Source organism: Panthera tigris, chromosome B4 (genome assembly GCF_018350195.1).
Source record: "Panthera tigris isolate Pti1 chromosome B4, P.tigris_Pti1_mat1.1, whole genome shotgun sequence".
NCBI classification, from domain to species: Eukaryota; Metazoa; Chordata; class Mammalia; order Carnivora; family Felidae; genus Panthera; species Panthera tigris.
The window spans coordinates 82015975-82036389 of NC_056666.1; the positions used below are offsets into that span (position 1 = coordinate 82015975).

At 43.1% G+C, this 20415-nt stretch overlaps 2 protein-coding genes across 5 annotated transcripts in view; one reads left to right on the top strand and one right to left on the bottom strand.

Moving 5' to 3' along the window:
• The first annotated feature begins 2313 nt into the window (after positions 1-2313).
• COQ10A (coenzyme Q10A) lies at positions 2314-10429 on the top strand. 3 transcript variants are annotated; one of them, XM_042992542.1, is made up of 5 exons: positions 2314-2606; positions 3167-3313; positions 4244-4436; positions 4673-4774; positions 9964-10429. In XM_042992542.1, the coding sequence occupies exons 1-5, from the start codon at positions 2473-2475 to the stop codon at positions 10093-10095; spliced, it is 708 nt and encodes a 235-aa protein (XP_042848476.1). In that variant the 5' UTR covers positions 2314-2472; the 3' UTR covers positions 10096-10429. The 3 variants fall into 3 exon arrangements, with proteins under 3 accessions (XP_042848476.1, XP_007081653.2, XP_042848477.1); XM_007081591.2 differs by lacking the exon at positions 9964-10429 and adding an exon at positions 5063-5876; XM_042992543.1 differs by lacking the exons at positions 2314-2606; positions 9964-10429 and adding exons at positions 2671-2761; positions 5063-5876.
• CS (citrate synthase) overlaps positions 6826-20415 on the bottom strand; it is a 31784-nt gene continuing 18194 nt past the window's right edge. For both annotated transcript variants that reach the window (XM_042992541.1, XM_007081499.3), the window contains exons 4-11: positions 19472-19537; positions 18905-19036; positions 18459-18647; positions 10320-10519; positions 9636-9765; positions 9410-9511; positions 8989-9198; positions 6826-8460 (exon numbers count right to left, since the gene is read on the bottom strand). In XM_042992541.1, the coding sequence (XP_042848475.1) occupies positions 8290-8460; positions 8989-9198; positions 9410-9511; positions 9636-9765; positions 10320-10519; positions 18459-18647; positions 18905-19036; positions 19472-19537 (1200 nt within the window). In that variant the 3' untranslated portion in view covers positions 6826-8289. The remainder of the gene's footprint in view (positions 8461-8988; positions 9199-9409; positions 9512-9635; positions 9766-10319; positions 10520-18458; positions 18648-18904; positions 19037-19471; positions 19538-20415) is intronic.

Here is a 20415-nt window from a genome sequence, read left to right on the forward strand (position 1 = left end):
AACTCTAAAAGAATAGTGTTAATGAGGTCACAGTTCAGTCATGTATCCGGGTTAATTTCTGTCTTTTACCAAGCCAGATCCTTTCTCCTCACTCTATGCAGCTGTCTCACATGTGTAAGTCCTTAGTCAGAGGGAGTGGGTCGGGACAAGGAAGCAGGGCTGGAAAGAGTAAATCTGTCCCTGAAGGTCACATGGCCATCTGAAAGTGGCTCCAGATTATCATCTTTGAACTGCAAGGAGACACTGTATCCTGGTGGTGGGGGCAGGGGTGCTGAGGGTAAAAGAAATGTTAGAAGAGAAAAAGAGGCAAGATCATTCACCAATTTTGGGCTTCATGTATATATAATATAAAATGAAGATTAAAATACCTTCCTTATAAAATGTTAAATGAAAGCCAGAGTTCAAGGGATGGCTCCTGTTCCTTGAGATCCAAATAAAGTGGGCTCAAAATTTAAAGCAACCCAGAGCACCTGACTAGCTCAGTTGGTAGAGCATGTGACTCTTGATTTCAGGTTGTAAGTTTGAGCCTGATATTGGGTACAGAGATTACTTAAAAAAATAAGATCTTAGGGGTGCCTGGGTGGCTCAGTCGGTTAAGCGACCGATTTCAGCTCGGGTCATGTTCTCACGGTTCGTGGGTTCAAGCCCCGCGTCAGGCTCTGTGCTGACAGCTCGGAGCCTGGAGCCTGCTTCAGATTCTGTGTCTCCCTCTCTCTCTCTGCTTCTCCCCTGCTCATGCTATGTCTCTCAAAAATAAACATTAAGGGGCGCCTGGGTGGCTCAGTCGGTTAAGTGGCCGACTTCAGCTCAGGTCATGATCTCGCGGTCCGTGAGTTCGAGCCCCGCGTCGGGCTCTGTGCTCACAGCTCAGAGCCTGGAGCCTGTTTCGGATTCTGTGTCTCCCTCTCTCTGACCCTCCCCCGTTCATGCTCTGTCTCTCTGTCTCAAAAATAAATAAACGTTAAAAAATAAAAAATAAACGTTAAAAAATAAAAAAATAAAATCTTAAAAAAAATTTTAAAGCAATCAATATCCAGTGAAAGTCCTAAAATTAATGCCAATTAATGCAATTAATGCTCCTTTCAAGAAAGATGAGGGAGATGGAGGAATTATATCTGTTTCCAGGCCCCTGTTTCTAGGCAAGATGCTTCTCTTTCACACCAATTAGACCCCAAAGGCAACACAGTCTTTAATTACTTTATCCTTCTTCTCCCTTTCACACAAAGTTTTCCTGAATTTGGAAATGTGACCAAAGATTTAGAACAAAAGCAGAGGAAGGGCTTGCAGTGTAATAGCAAAAACATCTCTAAATGCAACAGCAGGCACCACCATTCTTTTTTTTTTTTTTTTTTTTTTTTTTTTTTTACTTTGAGAGAGAGAGGGAATCCCAAGCAGGCTCCGCATTGTCAGAGCAGAGCCTGATGTGGAGTTCGACACCAGGATCCATCTCTGGAACCATCTCACCAACGGTGAGATCCTGACCTGAGCGAAATTAAGAGTAGGATGCTTAACGGACTGAGCCACCCAGGTGCTCCAGGCACCACCATTCTTAAAACACCATTCCTCTACTCCACCGTGGGAGAATTTCAATGGCTTTTGTACCCACTTAGATCCACTCTCTCTCTTTTTTTAATTTTCCTTTTGTTCTTCCCACTTTTATCAAGAGCATTTCCCCCCCTACTGTATAGTATATATAGCAGTATAGTGACATTTCTTTGCCTGCGTGCCTACCCATGAAGCCTCATCCTTCAACACATGCACACTTCCAGACAAAGGCGTTTTTCTCCCCTAAAATTAAGTCTGGTTCTTTCAACCCTGACTTCTTCCTATAAATATTAAAAGAGAAAACTATACAAAGTCTTAGCCCAGGGCTTGGAAGATTAATTTCCTTTCTCAAAGATGTACAGCATAGTACTAGGCACTAGCGGCTACAAAGATGAATAGGACTTCTAACTATGAACAAGAAAGACTATAATAAAGGCTCTAAAAGAGATGTTCAGAAGATCGACATATCTGCCATCGACACGCCCACGAAGTCGCTTCTGTGCTTAATGTATTATCAGTTCCGTGACCACAGACAGACTCGCCAAGTAGTTTGCCTGACGACCTCGTTCCTCCTGGACATCTCTGCAGATTCTCAAACACTTATCCCTGCGCCCTTTCTCGCTAGAGGTGTGAAACTACATCTCCCGAAAGGCCGCGTTGTCCCCTTCCTTCCTCCCTCTCCCGGTTCCGAGTCATGGCAACGGCGTGACGTGAGGGTACTGGGAGCTGCGGGAGCAGCGGTCGCGGCTTCAGTTCTAGCCTACCCGGCCGCCCGGGCGGGAGCAGGGGCGAGAGGAGCCGCAGCCCCGGGCAGCTCCTGCGCTCGGGGACCCTGAACCCGCCCGGCGGCCGCTTCCTGCCGCTTTTCCTCCCGAGCGAGGAAGGCGCAGCGGTTGTCAGAGCTGAGAATAAGGGAGGGTCGCGCGCATGGCCTCGGCGGGCGCGCGGCGGCTCCCAGCCGGGACGCGCGCGGCGGCCCAGCGCTGCTGCGGCTTCGCGCTCCTCCCAGGCGCGCTCCCGGCTCCGCCCCCCGGCCCTCCGCGACGGCCGCGACCAATGAGGTGAGAGGGAGGTGAGGGCGTCTGCGCGGGTGTAAAGAGGGTCTTGTAGGGCCCCGAATTTGCACCTTGGAGGGTTGCGCTTCTGGGATGCAGGCCTGGCGTCGGGTGGCGCGGCAGCGGTCCACCTAGGAGTCTAATGTAGAACTTTGGGGAAGGTTTTTGCAAGTTATTCGCAAAGGGGAGTCCCCGGGGCGGGTTCCCAATCACTACTTGCCTCTCGCTCGCGCCCTGGCAACACCGGGCTTGGTGACGCCCCGGAGACTATGATACTTTGTGAGAGCCGTAGCTTTTAGCAGTAGCATAGCCCACGCTTAAAGGCAACTGCGCTTCGCACGCACCCCACTTTTTCCCATCTCCTCTCTCGGCACTGTCCTCAACTGCCCTCGACCTTTCGCACTCGTGACTGCCTGGCCAGGGTGCCTGGCGGGCTGCAGCAGGTGCTGGGGGAAAAACTTGTCTGGACGACCTTCCTCTGGGATGCACCGCACTTCCCCTTCACCTGGGAATGGTTGAGGAACACAAAGAATCATGACGTTGTCTCCCTTTCCTTTTATCCTTAGATTTCTGATGTCCTGCAGCCTCTTCTTGCCCCGGGCTGCCCAGGTCTTGGTGGCTGAGGCTGGCTTACCTCCCAGGCGTTCCTTCATGGGCTTTGCTGCCCCCTTCACTAACAAGCGAAAAGCTTACTCGGAACGTAGGATCATGGGGTGAGCATCCTCCCCTGTCCAGCATCCCTCCACATTGCCTTCCCCTCCAAACAAATGATCAAACCTAGGCTAGAATGTAAGGGTAGCAGTAGTGGACAAGATTCATCCCTGGCCATCCCTCTCCCCAGCTATTATTGCTAATCATTTATCCTTCCCTCCCAGCCTTCCAACTTTCATTTCCCCCTTCTTGGTTGCTGGGCATGTCCATTAAGTGAAATGTGACTAGAACTGGGCAATATAAGACAACAGGGTATTATTTCTCTGCTGACCTTTTATTATTTAACTTAAAAAGTTTTTTATTTTGAGAGAAAGCGAGCGAGCGCGCGAATGGAGGAGAGGCAGAGAGAATCCCAAGCAGGATTCTCTTCCCTGGGCTCCATCTGTACCTAGGGCTACTTTGTTAGAAAGTTATAGAACTAGGATCTGAGTTCTTGTGGGATCACTAGTAAAATGGACAGCCGGTGTTCCCCCTAGATAGTCTTTTTTTTTTTTTTTTTTTTAATTTTTAAGGTTTGAGAACAGAACAAGCTAGGGAGGGGTAGAGGGGAGAGACAGAATCCCAAGCAGGCTCTGCGTCATCAGTGCAGAGTTTGATGTGGGGCTCGAACCCACACACTGTGAGATCATGACCTGAACCAAGATCGAGTCGGACGCTTAGCTTACTGCACCACCCTGGTGCCCCTAGATAGTCCCTCTTAAGATCAAAATAGTAAATGCAATAGCATTCTGTGAACTACAAAATATAAGGTAACGTTGACATCATGGAAATTTGTTTGCTTTTGGGAAGTCATAAATCCAGGTTTTGGGATCTCTAGTTCCTGATGATGAATAGTTAGTGGGCAAAGGTACTGGGGGGAAGGTACCCAGGGCAAGGAGGAACTTGACCCAGCTGGCAGTTCCTTGGCCTCTCTCTGTGATTCCTTCTCCTAGGTACTCAATGCAGGAGATGTACGAAGTGGTGTCCAATGTCCAGGAGTATCGTGAGTTTGTGCCCTGGTGTAAGAAGTCTTTGGTGGTATCTAGCCGCAAAGGTCACCTGAAGGCCCAGTTAGAGGTTGGGTTTCCACCTATTGTGGAACGTTACACGTCTGCTGTTTCCATGGTCAAACCTCACATGGTCAAGGTGAGGCGCTGGGAGGAGGGATTAATCAGCAAAAGTTTTGTGTTCTCTAGCATTTTTGCATTTAAGGGCTATTTTGGCCCTCTTTGTAATGATTTTATCTCCATGTGTCAAATACTTCCCTAATAAAACATTCGAAGGAAAGGAAAATATCTTTCATTTCTTTCTTATAGGCTCCTATACCTAGTATAGGTTTTATTCCATTTTAATATTGTTTAACTACCCGACTGTCCTTTTAGGCTGTTTGCACTGATGGCAAGCTCTTCAACCACTTAGAGACCATTTGGCGATTCAGTCCGGGTATTCCTGCCTACCCACGAACTTGCACTGTGGACTTTTCGGTGAGTCAGGAGGCTGTGTAGCATAGGGTTGTGGGAGCAGAGTGGAGGTACAATGACAGTTATTAAGTAAAGCTAGCACTTAGCATTTCCTAAGTCAGTGACACTTTTCCATAGGTCTGAGCTTACATCAAACATACTCTGTCCTCAGTCGTAAGTAAGGGCTTTTGAAGGGATCTAAGAACTAGATGGGGAGGGGAAGAAAAGGCACTGAATAGTATCCTTGCATTTGGCCAGGGACTATCCAACATGGTCTTGAATAGTTTCTGACTGTCTCTTACCCATTCCCAGATTTCCTTTGAATTTCGTTCTCTGCTGCACTCCCAGCTGGCCACCATGTTTTTTGATGAGGTTGTCAAACAGAATGTTGCTGCCTTCGAGCGTCGGGCAGCCACCAAGTTTGGTCCAGAAACAGCCATCCCCCGTGAACTGATGTTCCATGAGGTGCACCAGACTTGAGGCAAAGGATTGTTCCTGGCCTCTCCTCTACTCTCCCTCCCAATCCAATTCTCTTATTTATTTCATTTGGCTCCTGATCCAATCTAAGAGAAGAGTCTGTGTTTATAATGTTTTCCTTCTCAATTCCCCAGAAATTGGGCTCTAAGCTGGCTACAAATGCTGGGGCACAAAGGTAGGGGGGTACAGAAAGAAGACATGCCTAGGAGATGGTCAGGCTCACCTTGAGAGCCCCATATGCCTGATGTCTGCAGTCTTCTCATAGTGAATTATATTCAGGACTGTGTGGTTCTTTTTGGACCCTGTCAACATAACTTAGTGTCTGACCAGAGTAAGATAGCAACTTTTCTAAGGATTGTATAAACCAAGCTTTTTCCTCTGACAGAGGTACTGGGTGGTCAATAATTGTTGCCCACCTAAGATGCTTCAGGAAATGCCTGAGATCTGGCCCCAGATTGAAATCCATATGATCTCACTTTTAAAAATATTTCCATGCTGCCTGGTTAGTGGAGAGCACAAAGCTGTCTTAACATCAGTGTCACAGGGGCAAGGAGAAAAAAAGCACTGAAGAGAATTGTACTCTTGGGTTGTACCTTATTCTTCTACTTGGCCTGAGTTTTTATAAAATTTCAATAAATTAATTGTGACAGTGTGAATTTGGCTTTTTTATATCATTTCTTGGGGGCACAGTGTGGATATAGCATAGTAGAAGAAAGTCATGGCTTCCTTCCTCAGGGGAGTAAAGGTGCAAGAAGGCCTCTTGGACATAGTGTCCCTGCTAACTATAGTAGCACATTCTACAAGCCAGGACCTAGTACCCACTCCCTTGCCTATTTATAGACTTTTTCAGAAGGTCAGTTGCAGGAGTCTCAGAACAGATTAATCTGGTCTCAGATCTACCATACAGCTGATGTCCTCAGGACCGCTTATTTTGAGGACCTCCTTAAGGTCCCTGCAAAGAATAGGCATTCCACACAATACCAGAGCCCTCTAGAGGCTCAGGTCCAGAGCCAGCAGTCCTCCTCTATTTGCCCTTGGTATGGTATGTTCCTTTCGCCCAATGGGCTGGACTAGTTTCCTTGGATTAGGCGCATAAGCAGTTTTGAGGTCTCAGCTACGGTCCTTGAGTGTTTTCTCTTACAACAAAATTAAGAAGGACTTCTAATCTTGGGGCGCCTGGGTGGCGCAGTCGGTTAAGCGTCCGACTTCAGCCAGGTCACGATCTCACGGTCCGTGAGTTCGAGCCCCGCGTCAGGCTCTGGGCTGATGGCTCGGAGCCTGGAGCCTGTTTCCGATTCTGTGTCTCCCTCTCTCTCTGCCCCTCCCCCGTTCATGCTCTGTCTCTCTCTGTCCCAAAAATAAAATAAAAAACGTTGAAAAAAAAAAAATTTAAAGAAGGACTTCTAATCTTGAGGAAAGAAATCTCCTTTGGAAATTTCAGGTATCCTGTCTTATTAGGGTAAATAAATGTCAAAACCACCTAGAGATAAAGGGATGCACAGGACAACTTAAAACACACTTAGTCCAGGATCTTGCTAGCCAGATTCCTTACTTTATAACAGAGATTCTTCCAGGTCTTATTTAATAGCAGGCTCAAGCATTGTTAATAAAAACATTTATTTTGCATTTTATACAGAACAACCTGAAGTCTGGATCATGACTTGACAGTTACCCGGGGGTTTACAGACAATGTGTCCATCTCAGCGTGGTTCTGGGGATTAGGGTTCCACACAAACACAGGCAGGAGTTGCGAGGAAGGAAGGGGGCACTGTAGGAGTGTATTTCAATCCTTTCTTAAAGAAAAGGCAGTAGAGCATTCTGAGTCACTGAAACCTGTGCAAATGGGGCTTCTAAAAAATACTGTACTGTGAGCTCTTGAGGAAGGGGCCAGATAAGGATCTTGATAAATAAAGGGATATTTTCTTGTAGCAGGGGAAGAGGGAGGCCTATTACTTTTGTTCTCAGCCCCAAGACCTGATATTCAAAGGAAACCACATCCAATCTTAAATAATTTCCCTGCTAAGAAGTACCCATATCCCTGGAACCAGACTATGAAGATAGCATGCTGGTTATTCCCAAGTCCTTATTCAATGGCCCATAGCATATTAAAATAAAGTAGAAGAAAAAGATCAGAGGGTAGTGGCTTGTGTTCCACAGGACTAAAAAGTTTAGTACATGTTAAGCACTGATAAAGCCAAATGACTGGGAAGGACCACAGCTTAGACAGTGGCATATACAACCTGCTGGAAGAGGCCTAGTAAAGACCTCTAGTAAGGGGCAGGGGGGAAGGGTGGGGGGAGTCCACAGCACCCTCAGCTTGAGGTACAGCAGGTATAGACAATCTGGAAGGAGGGGAATATTAAAGCAGTGAGTAATAGAACACTCCCAGATCTTAATTTTCATAGGATAATTTTAAAAGATAAAAATCAAACATTGGGTGCCAGTCACAACAAATGCCATGGCCTTTATGGTCACCTGGTAGCATAAAAAAAATGCCAAAGAGGTCTGCCTAACCCAACAGGTCTTGGTAGGAAGTGTCTGTGTGCATGGGAGAGAGCAATGAGGCTTCACAGAACTGATAATCCAACATGATTCCTATGGGAACAGAAGGGGCAGAGTCCCGATTTGCTGGCCTATGGAGGGCTGGGCTGAGTAGAACCAAAAGTTCTAAAGTCACTGCAGATTCTCTGCAACCAGCTTTGACCCAGGTAAAGAAGAGTCAGATTCTCACTCTAGAGGCGGTGGTGGTGGTGGTGGTGGTGGTGGTGGTGGTGGTGGTGGGAGGGGGGGCCCAAACCTAACCCATACCACATGCATTAGTCCTGGTCACCCTACAGTTGATGGGCAACTCACCAGGCAGGAAAAAGGAACTGATTAGGGAAGAAGGGGTTACTTTTTATCTTTTAAAGTCTTAATTTCTATTTTAACTTCAAACTTATTATCAGTGCCTCAGATACAATTTAATCTTAAATCTTAAAAAGCCCCCTGAAACAAAACAAAATTATACTTTTTTTTAAAGCTCCCTCACTTTCTGGTAGTTAGTTTCCCCCCAGTCTCCAGTTTTACCCTGACTTAGAGTCCACAAACTTCATCAGACCATCCGTGCTCATTGACTTGGGCCTCTCTAGTGGGAAGCCTAGGGCTCGGCTCCAAATGAGCTGTGCCAGTACGCCCAGTGCCCGTGACACCCCAAACAGGACTGTGTAGTAATTCATCTCTGTCATGCCGTAGTACTGTAAGATAAAAGAGAAAAAAATTTTGTTAAAGGCTCTGAGGTAATAGCATGCATTAAGTCCAGGGGCAGAGACCTTAACTGAGTCAGCCTCAAATAGAAATAACACTAGGAGGGGTGTCCAGGTGGCTCAGTCAGTTAAGCATCCAACTCTTGGTTTCAGCTCAGGTCACAATCTCACAGTTGTAAGTTCGAGTCCCACATCAGCTTCTCTGCAGAGCCCGCTTCGGATCCTGTCTCCCTCTCTCTCTGCCCTTCCCTGGCTCGCTTGCTCTCTTTTTCAAAAATAAACAAACATTAAGAAAAACTTTAAGAAAATAAATGCACCGGGAAAAGTACAGTAATTGGGATTTTGAAAAGACAGCACCCCTTTCCTTCTGCCTGTACCTGCCCTCTGCCACAGGCAACTTTATCAAAAGGGTAAAGAAGGAGGTATGAGTTGCTCTGACTAGGAAGTTGATTTTTTGCATGGCAGAGAACATTAGGGTTTGGCACAAATTAAAGGGAGAGCAGGGAAGGGAAGACTCACCTGGAGCAGCACCCCACTGTGAGCATCTACATTGGGCCAAGGATTTTTGGCCTTGCCCTGCTCTAACAGGACATTGGGCACAATCTTGTACAGCTGAGCAACAAGCTTAAACATGGAGTCATGAGGCAGGTGTTTAAGAGCAAACTCTCGCTGACAGGTATATCGTGGATCAGTCTTCCTTAGTACTGCATGGCCATAGCCTGGGACAACCTGTAAAGAGGGAGGGTAAAAAAGCCAGCTGTATTCTCAAGTAGAAATTCTTCTTTTCTAAATTCTTCAGGCTAGATAAACAGAAGATGGGGCAGGGAGAGAATTTCCTTCTCTAACACAGGGACCTCTCTCATTCTATTCTCTTTAATTCTTCTAAATTGCACAACTTGGGTCTTGGCTTCTTTCCTAGTTGCTAAGCATCTCTGCTTACCCGTCCTGAGTTGAGTGTGTTCCATATGTAGTCTCGTAACTTCTCATCTGACACATCTTTGCCAACTTCTTTTTGTAGTTGTGTCAGCCAAACAAGTACTTCCTATGGGTAAGGTTTGGGGAATAAGATAGTGTCAACACATATGCCAGGAGGGAAAGGCAAGATCAGAAGAAAAGCATGAGAATAAGAAAAACATGAAGCAGGAAAAGAAAAGGAATAGTCTTACCTGATTTGCCAAACCATGTAGGGGCCCTGCTAGCCCGTTCATGGCTGCTGCAAAGGACAGGTAGGGGTCTGAAAGGGCACTGCCCACCAAGTGGCTGGTATGGGCACTTACATTGCCTCCCTCATGGTCACTGTGGGGAAGTAAGAAAGGAGAATCAAGGCAAGAGAGGAGAAAAAGGGGCAGACTATGAAAACATAGACCTTGCTGTTCTCTTATCACATGCTAGCCTAGTTATGGGCTCACACTAGCCTATGGCCAGTCAGTTATACATAAGCTCTTGTAAGAGATGTCCCAATCTCATTACCAGCCTTTGTTCACTAATCCACAGGGCTGGAGAGGTTACTGGTTGATGATGCCTGTCTGTGTGCCAAGCTCCTGGACGCTCACTCCAGCTTTAATAGGAATGGCCAGAAGAGGGAGCTCCTGGAAAGCTGAAAGATCACCTACTGTGAGCAATTAGTACTTTTCCCCAGCTTCTTAGAAACATTACTTTGTTCTTAGAAAGGTTATGATTATTTCCCTATACCTCTGGATTTCCTTTACTAGATTCCTCTCTTGTCTTATGTGCCATGTTTCCATTTCCTTGTTGCCTACTGCCTGTTCCCAGAAGAGATTGTTCAGGAGCTTTTCTTAAAATTTTCTACCAATCCAGGCAAGGAGCTATGGTTGCTGGGTCTAGCTTACCTGTGGATGGTGAGGTACAAGCGCATGAGCTCAGTGAACTGAGCATCAGTATAGCCTAACATGTTGGTGAAATTATGGGACCAGTCCAGCTTAGAGTCAATGGCCCCGATACTGCTGCCCTCCCGATAGAGATTCCGGTAGATCTTTGCTGCAACACAAGGTAGCTTTGCGATAAGATCCATACAATCTTCATAAATCAACTGATAAGAGGAAAATGGAGAGGAAAAAAAAGAAAGAAAAAGATTTATCAACAAAGAAGAATTAGGCAAGGATGCTGTTTGTCCTCCATGGATTGGGCTATTTGGTTGATGCTCAGTGGTTATATATGGAGGTTAACAACAATAACCATTTAACTAAATAACTTTTATGACCCAGGCTCTGCACTAAGTGATTTACACATAATATCTTGTGTATATTAAAACATTATTTTTGGGGTGCGTGGGTGGCAAAATCAGTTAAGCATCTGACTTGATTTCAGCTCAGGTCATGGTCCCAGGGTCATGGGATCGAGTCCCAAATCAGGCTCCTCTCTAAGCATGGAGCCTGCTTGAGATTCTCTCTCTCTACCCCTCCCCCACTCACACACACTCTAAAACAAAACAAAACAAAATGTTATTTCTAATTTTTGCCACTCTACCAAGTACGTAATGACCTCCATTTTATAAGTGAGTAAACAAGCTCAGAGCATTCAGTTAAATGCCAAAGTCAGATTTTGAACGCTTTTATGTTTAACCATGATCTTTCCCACTACCTGACTTTGCACTCAATGAATGTGCTAAGATACTAGGTTTTAGAAATTAATTCTGTTCCATCTTTCAAAGAAAATTCACCATATATGCTAAGGGTCAAAGAGTAGCATTCAATTGTTAGTTAATAATAAAGGCTTCCATTTTTAAGCACTTACTAACAGGCACTGTGATATATTATTTGCATTTTTTTTACCCTCACAACAGTCCTGTAAGGTAATATATCCCTCATTTTATAAATCAAGAAATTGGGGCTTGGCCAGGTTAAGTTACATGCACAAAGTTACCCACTCAGCTAATAAGCATCATGCAGCTTAAACAATTATTAATTCATGGACACTCTTGTTTCATCTACACCCTTACTTTCTCCTCTCACCTCCCAAGTTATTTTGAATGAATTCCAGACATATATTCCAACATGTAAACGTTTAAGCATATATCTCTAAAAGATAAAGGCTGTTGATAAAAACAAAATCACAAAACCATTATCCCAAAGGGAAAAAAATTAATAAATCCTCAAAATCATTAAATATCTACTCAGTATTCAAATTTCCCTGATAATAAAGCCCCCCACCTCATGTGTTTGATTCAGGACAGAAAAACCCACGTTGCAATTGTTTGTCTCTGAAGTCTCTTTTAATCAATGTTAAGTTCCCTGTCATGCTTTCCTTTTTTAAAAAAATCTTTTTTTATATTTTATTTTTTAGAGAGAGAGCAAGTGGGGGGCAGGGGGAGGAGGGAAAGAAAGAAAATCTTAAGCAGGCTCCATGATCAGCGCGGAGCCTACCACAGGACTTGATCCCACAACACTGGGATCATGACCTGAGACGAAATCAAGAGTTGGACGTACCATCTAGGTGTAGTGTACCCCCCACCTTTTTCACTTTGCAATTTATTTGTGGAAAATCGGATCACTTCTTTTGGAGAATTTCCCAGTTTAGATTTTGCTGGTTATATACCTGTGATGTCATTTAACATGTTCCTCTGTCGATTGTATTTTGTATAAAACTGATGGATCTAAAGGCTTGAGTAGATTCCAGTTCAATTTTTTTTTTTTTTTAGCAAGACTACTCAAATGAGCACCAGGTGATGTATAGAAGTGTTGAATCACTATATTATAATCTGAAACTAATATTACACTGCATGTTAACTAACTGAAATTTAAACTTAAAAAAAAAAAAGACTACCTGATAAATAGTGTTGTGTTCATTTATTAAGAGAAACATAGAAGAAGAAAAAAAAAGGAAACACGGGGGGTGCCTGGCTGGCTCACTGGGTAGAGCATAAGACTCTTGATCTTGGGGTTATAAGTTCAAGACCCATGTTGGATACAGAAATTACTTAAAAATAAAATCTTAAGAAAGAGAAACATAATCTGGTTGCCTCTTTTTGTGATGTTAATAGCTTGCTCAACTCTTCTGTATTATTTCTAAAAAATGTTTATTTATTTTGAGAGAGAGGAAAAAGAGAGAGCACATGGGGGAAAGACATTGAAAGAGAGAGACAGAACCCCAAGCAGGCTCTGCACTGTCAGCGCAGACGAGAAGCTCCAAGTCACAAACCATGAGATCATGACCTGAGCCAAAATCAAAAGTCTAGATGCTTTACCAACTGAGCCATTCAGGCACCTTTCTTGTGTGTCAATTTTATCTTCTCAAAGGGAATTTTAAGTTCCTTAGAGATAAGACAGGGTTTTGGTATTTTGTTTTCTTTTTTTTAAGTAACTTAAAGGGGCGCCTGGGTGGCTCAGTCGGTTGGACGTCCAGCTTTGGCTCAGGTCATGATTTCACAGCTTGTGAGTTCGAGCCCTGCATCGGGCTTGTGCTGACAGCTCAGAGCCTGGAGCCTGCTTCAATTCTGTGTTTCCCTCTCTCTCTGCCCCTACGCCGCTTGTGCTGTCTCTCATAAATGAATAAACATTTTAAAAAAAAATTAAAAATAAATAACTTAAAAAAAAAATCTGCTTTCATCCACAGTTCCAGGTATATAGAAAGCATGGACTAAATACTTATTGGTTGTGGGGCGCCTGGGTGGCTCAGTCGGTTAAGCGTCCGACTTCAGCTCAGGTCACAATCTCGCGATCTCGCGGTCCGTGAGTTTGAGCCCTGCGTCAGGCTCTGGGCTGATGGCTCAGAGCCTGGAGCCTGCTGCCGATTCTGTGTCTCCCTCTTTCTCTGCCCCTCCCCCGTTCATGCTCTGTCTCTCTCTGTCTCAAAAGTAAATAAACGTTTAAAAAAAAAAATTAAACATAAATAAATAAATACTTATTGGTTGATATTGTTACATGGTGCTACTATACAAGTTAACTAGCTAAATGCTCCTGCAGGAAGTCATAAGGTTTCAGTAGTTTTCTTCAAAGAGCAAAATCTATAATAACTAGCCTAAATGAGTTAATCTCTATAGTGTCATGTATTATTCAAGTATCAAATATCAAGTAAACTAAAATATATGCACGTGCACACACACACACACATTCAGTGAATTTTGTAAATGCTACCAGATTCAATAAGAATACTGCCAAAATTAGGGGCACCTGGTAGCTCAGTTTGTTAAGCATCTGACTCTTGATTTTGGCTCAGGTCATGATCTCATGGTTCATGAGTTCGAACCCTGCATCAGACTCTGTGCTGACAGTGTGGAGCCTGCTTGGGATTCTCTGTCTCCCCCTCGCTGCCCCTCCCCTGCTCGCTCGCTCTCTCTCTCTCAAAAATAAACTTATAAATAAAAATAAATTAAAAAAATGTATTACAAAAAGAAAACTGCCAAAATTAAAAAGCTACTTGAAACAAGAAACACTCAGCTAACAATTGCAAATTCTCAAGAGGTTACTTACATGATAATCATATGATTAACCATACTTCCATGCAGATTTACATTCCCCCAAGGAAGTAAGTTGCTTCCAGAAGCCTGCATCAAGCATATGCAGTTTTAAGAGACTTGGACTGATTAGCAGAATGCCAAGAACAGGATTCTGGGCTAGATAAACTATTATCTGTGGTGTGTATACTAACTTGCAAAACTATTTGGAAAGTATGAATGGCCACATCGAAAAGAAGCCACATAAAAGGAGATTGTGTCATCTTCTACTACTGAGAATGGAGTTTATAAAGCAACCTGTAACAGACCAGGCATGACAATATGGGATCCTTACCCTGCTTTTTATAGTGGTCAATGCTGTACAGTCAAGAAGAGATCAAAACAAAACAAAACAAAACAAAAACTTACAGAGAACTCCTGTTATTTTTCCTTTAATAAGCTAAGATTGAGGTGCTATTTAGGTATTTGTACCAACACATTCTTCATTGATAAAGCCTTGGAAAAAAGATGTTAAAATATGCCAACATCACAACTATCTGGAATAAAGGTTATAAAAATGACCATCATCATCATCATGAGCCAGCATCTCTATGGCTAGTAAAATCCTGGTCAGGTAGTTAGCAAACAATCATCATCATCATCATTATTTTTTTTTTTAAGTTTATTTATTTATTTTGAGTGACACAGAGAGAGAGAGGGAGAGAGAGAGAGAGAGATAGCAGGAGTGGGGGAGGGGTGTGCAGAGAAGACAGAGGGGGAGAGAGAGAGAGAGAGAGAGAGAGAGAGAGAGAGAGAGAGAGAGAGAGAGAGAATCCTAAGGAGGCTCTGCACTCAGTGCAGAGCTCAATTCAGGACTCAATCTCATGAACGAGGTGTCAGGACCTGAGCCAAAATCAAGAGTCTTATGCTTAACTGAGCCACCCAGGTGCCCCAGCAATCAATCATTATTGAGATGACACAGAAAAAGAAGAGAGCCAGTATTTATGGTGAAGAGCCCCTAGACTGAAGCAAACTCAAGTTTGAATCTGGTCTCTATCACTTATTAACTGCATGGCATTGGGTAAGCTACTTCATAGCTTTAATCCTGTTTTTCCATTCAGTAAAATGAGAGTAACAAATAATATCTACCTCATAGGGCTGTTCTGAGGATTAAATCAGATAATGAATGTAAAGCATTTAAGCACACTATTTGGTATGTTTTCAAGAGTTATTAGGTGTTCAGATGATTTTATCATAAAAGCTTCAAAACCTATGTATACCATTTATAGGCTTTACAGAAGGTGGCATTACTAGCAAAATTTGATGGGTCAACTACTTTGCAAATTTTACAACATCTTAAGACTACTTCACAATTAAATAGCTGGTTGCATCACAGTAATTTCCTGGTCATGAGTGAAGTGAAGTCACTCAGAAAAAGACCTAACTTTTTCAATTCAATAGATTATACTATTTATCTCTGTTACGGAAGAAATGTTGCAGGCGGTAGATCATCCACTTGAGGTATATGTTAAAAAACAAAAAAATAGTATGAACTGATGGTTCTAGTAAAAACTCAGATCATACAAAAACAACATAAATTAAAAAAAAAATTTTTAATCTTTGGGGCGCCTGGGTGGCTCAGTCAGTTAAGCGGCCGACTTCGGCCCAGGTCATGATCTCACGGTCCGTGAGTTCGAGCCCCGCGTCGGGCTCTGTGCTGACGGCTCAGAGCCTGGAGCCTGTTTCAGATTCTGTGTCTCCCTCTCTCTGACCCTCCCCTGTTCATGCTCTGTCTCTCCCTGTCTCAAAAATAAATAAAATGTTAAAAAAAAAATTAAAAAAAGAAAAAAAAAAGAAAAAAAATTTTTTTAATCTTTATTTTTGAGAGAAAGAGAGAGAGACAGAGAGAGACAGAGTGTGAGCAGGGTGGGGGCAGAGAGAGAGAGAGAGAGAGAGAGAGAGAGACACACACACACAGAATCTAAGGTAGGCTCCAGGCTCCAAGCTATCAACACAGAGCCTATGCGGGGCTCAACTCGTGAACCACGAGATCATGACCTGAGCTGAAGTCGGATGCTTAACCGACTGAGCCACCTAGATGCCCCTCAACATACATTTTTAAACAGAAATAACCAGTTGAATGATGCTGTGCATTTCTACTTAAGTAGACTATGGTTAAATTAACCAAGACAGAGAACTGAATAGAAATAGTGTGTCTGACTTTTGAGAGAGATACAAGATCTAACAGCAAAAGAGCATGAAGCTCTATTAAACTCGTTACTGGTGCTAATTTTTGTGCAGTGTGAACTTACCAGACACACATCCTAAGGGTGACAAATATATCAGTATTGCTTATAAATATTCTCCCAAAGATTGGCAGAGTCCTGAAATATAACATGTTTACCTCAAGATAGCCACCCTCAGATGACAATCTCAAAGAAATTATGGCAGAACAGTCAATCAATGGCTACATGTTGAAAAGGAGGCAACAGCAAGCAGAGGAATACAAGATTCATTTTAATGATTCAATAATGGACAGTATGAAACAATGAAGCATGTTTTGATGTACCAGAAATATCTTATAGGCATCTATTTTTTTTTATTTTTATTTTTTTTTTAACATTTATTTATTTTTGAGACAGGGAGAGACAGAGCATGAACAGGGGAGGGTCAGGGAGAGGGAGACACAGAATATGAAGCAGGCTCCAGGCTCTGAGCTGTCAGCACAGAGCCCGACGCGGGGCTAGAACCCACAGACCGCAAGATCATGACCTGAGCCGAAGTCAGCCGCCTAACCGACTGAGCCACCCAGGCGACCCTAGGCATCTATTGCAAAGCATGAAGAAGCTATTTTCTCCCCTTCTCATTACAGTCAAGACAACAGCACTGTAAACAGTAACGGGCACATCTGAGCAGTCAATTTCTAAAAGACAAGCTATTTTTTTGATAGCATGCTCCCAGCTGGCAGTGCAGAGCCCAACGTGGGGCTCAAACTCACAAAACTGCGAGATCATGACCTGAGTCAAAATCAAGAGTCAGATGCTTAACCAACTGAGCCACCCAGGCACCCCTAAAAGATAAGTTTTAAAGTAGAAGAACTACTGGTCTTGATTTAACCTTTTCTGTTATGATGACCCACACAAATAACCATTACTTGAAAAGCATTTAAAACAGAAAATGGAGGGGTGCCTGGGTGGCTCAGTTGGTTAAGCATCCGATTCTTGATTTTGGCTCAGATCATGATCTCATGGTTTGTGAGTTTGAGACCCGCATTGGGCTCTGCGCTGACATTCTGCTTGGAATTCTCTCTTCCTATCTCTCTCCAAATAAATAAATAAACATTAAAATATACATATATACACATACATGAAAATGGAAAGCAATATATTCAGATTACACAACATTCTGAACTTGCTGATATATGGATTTATAAATGTTTTAAGTGCTTGTGAATGTGTATATTGTCCATCATTCCTATACCTTCCTTCTCAATGCTAACCAAACTAATTTAAAATTCTCCTTCCCCCTTTCCCCTAATAACAAACATAATTCTTTATACGCAATTGGCATTGAGTAAATATTGACCAACCAAATGAAGCAGGATTTGCCAAAACCCCAAGGGAATTGCATCAGACCAGTGGACCATGCTATTCTGCAGAAAGGAACTGTTCCTACAATACCTGTCTCCAAATAAAAGAAAATGAGATGTCCCACTGTAAACTTAGCCAGATAACTTGTACTTTACCCAGTTTTTCTGAGTACTCTGTGGGGTATTGGAAAGAGGATGGAAGGAATTAGGTACTATGTGTTGGGACAAGGCACAACAGTCTTCTTATACTCCAACTAGCTCAAACTATTAGGATCACATTTCATTTTCAGAAAATAAAGCGCATCTGTTTCTGGATCCTACTTCCAGGATACTAACGACCCTTCTGCTCCTGACAGGTATCTTGAGTGGGACAGTACAGAACAGTGGCTGATTGGCACTGTCCTCCTAGACTCTAGAACTGAGTTAGTTTCCATTCACCTAACTTCTCAAGGTTCTCCTTATTTGAAGTTAAAAACAGGAAGGGACTTTTTGTGGCTAGGGTAAGACTACTCTGAAATCTTTCTCAGGGATCCTGCAATTAAGTCACATCCTTTTCAGTGTTCTAACAGCCCTGTGTAATCTCTCCATTACAGTAAGATTACTGAATTGTAGTTTTCGTTTTTGTTTTAAGCAGGCTTCATGCCCAGCACAGAGCCCAACGTGGGATTTGAACTCACGACCCCAAGATCAAGACCTGAACTGAGATTAAGAGTCAGACACCACCCAAGTGCCTCCTGAATTGTAGTTTTTTTTACATGTATATGACCTTAACCAAACCAAGAACGTTGGTGACACAAAGCATGTTCCATTTACCTTTGCGATCCCAAGGACTGGAAAAAACAAACAAACAAACAAACAAACAAAAAAACAAGCTTAAATAAAAATTTATTAAAGGAGTTTCTGGCGTAACTCAGAGAAGTAATTCTCCTAAACATTCCTTTTTCTTCCTTCATACTTAAGTCCTTTCAATCCCCATCACACATCAATCATTGCATCAGAATTTCCTACCTCCCAGTACTTGGTTCGGTTGATACCCTCTGCATATGCTCGGGCAAAGTTGCTTTCACTGTTGAGGGCTGTAATGGCTGCACTGAGCTGAGACATGGGATGTAGATTGTTGGGAAAGTTGTCTAGCATGGTGACCACATGGGAAGGTAGAGCTGCCCTCTTTGCCCACTCTTTTGAAAGCCAAGACACCTGTGGTAAGGGAGACACTGGTCAGAACACTATGCGAGGAAAAAGAAGAGAAATAAAAAGACAGTGACATCTGAGTAAAGAAAATCCAAGAGAATACAACCCAATCCACTTATACAGCAGAAGTCTGATCTGCTTCCTTCCCCTCACTACACATGCCTAAAAAATACCACCCAGAGTCAGATCAGGATTAGGTGTCTGAGATTAGAGAAAGGCAAAGAAGGAGAAGAATGAGAAGGGCTAACATCCTTCTGTTTTACCTGTTCTTCTGTTGGGATTTGTCCAGTTACCAGCAACCAAAATAAGCCCTCTGGCAGGGGTTCTTCACCCCCTTTAGCCTTGGGCAGCAGTTTCTGGCATTCAGGGATACTGTAACCTCGGAAACGGATGCCCTGGAGGGAGAAGAGTAAGAGGTACAAATCGTAAGTTTATTACCCTAGAAGTCACATAATTGACTAGTCCCACTCTTATCAGATCTTTCAACAAGTTAGAAAGGCTCCATGCCCAATGTGGGGCTTGAACTCACGACTGTGAGATTGAGTTGGAAACTCTTCTGACTGAGCTACCCAGACAGCCCTAGAATAGAATTTTTAAAGCTTAGATCTCCACATAACTTAATTCTGCTTGGTACTTTTAGTTTTACTCGTTGATATATTAAATAGGTATACTTGTTCTTCAGTTATCCCCTATAAACCTATTTTCCATCTTCCAAAACATGAAGACAGATGCTTTATTTTGTTTTCCTTACCCTCACTGGTCTAATCCATGCTGTGCACAATAGTCAGTAAACTCAGTGATTATTACTGATTGACATGAGGGTCTCTTACCTCATCAGGATCAAGAACTGATGTTTCATATACCAATCCCTTCATGCCTCTCATGCCACCATACATCTAAAGAAAAAGACAGATGTAACCAGTAATCAGAATAATTCAAGCTAGAGTTTGTTAGTGCTTCATGGGATCTGAAAGAGGAAATTTATTCTCTGATTTGCAAGACTTGGTCTGTGGAAAGAAGATTCCTGAGGAGGTAGCATACTATAGAATGGGACTTTGCAAGGAAGACTGCTAACATTAGAAATGAAATTCTTAAGTTGAAAAATTGCTATCTTTATTTAATGTGTCTGCCTCTGTTTGTTTCCTTTTCTTCTTGTATTTTTCGTTTACCTACTCTTACTCCCTCGTTCTCACCAACCAAAGTAAACAGAATGAGTTCTATAACAGGGAAAGGAGATAGAGACCAAAGGCTAAACACTGCTGTGGAATTATCATTTGAGCTGCTCAGACTCTTAGGGCTGGAGAAGAAGCCATCCTAAAGTTACTCTAGAGAGCCTGCTAGCGCTGTCATATAATTGGATGGTCAGGATGGCATTAACTGTAACTTTTAAATTTTTGTTTATTTACTTATTTAATATAATTTGTCAAATTGGCTTACATACAACATCCAGTGCTCATCCCAACAAGTGCCCTCTTCAATGCCCATCACCCACTTTTCCCTCCCCCACCCTCCTTAAATTTTTTTTAATGTTTATTTATATTTGAGAGAGAGAGAGCACACTCAGGAGCACAAGCAGGGGAGGGGCAGAGAGAGAGAGATGGAGACAGAATATGAAGCAGGTTTCAGGCTCTGAGCTGTCAGCACAAAGCCCAATGTGGGGCTCAAACTCATGAGCTGTGAGATCATGACCTGAGCTGAAGTTGGACACTCAACTGACTGAACCACCCAGGCACCCCATGGACAGCATTAACTCTAACAGAGAGCTCTTGCTCCA

Excerpts from the sequence above, each read along its gene's own strand:
- COQ10A (XM_007081591.2), top strand. The coding sequence starts at position 2,473 with ATGGCCTCGGCGGGCGCGCGGCGGCTCCCAGCCGGGACGCGCGCGGCG. Across the intron at positions 2,607-3,166 it reads CGACGGCCGCGACCAATGAG|ATTTCTGATGTCCTGCAGCC; the intron begins GTGAGAGGGAGG and ends TTTTATCCTTAG. Across the intron at positions 3,314-4,243 it reads TCGGAACGTAGGATCATGGG|GTACTCAATGCAGGAGATGT; the intron begins GTGAGCATCCTC and ends TCCTTCTCCTAG.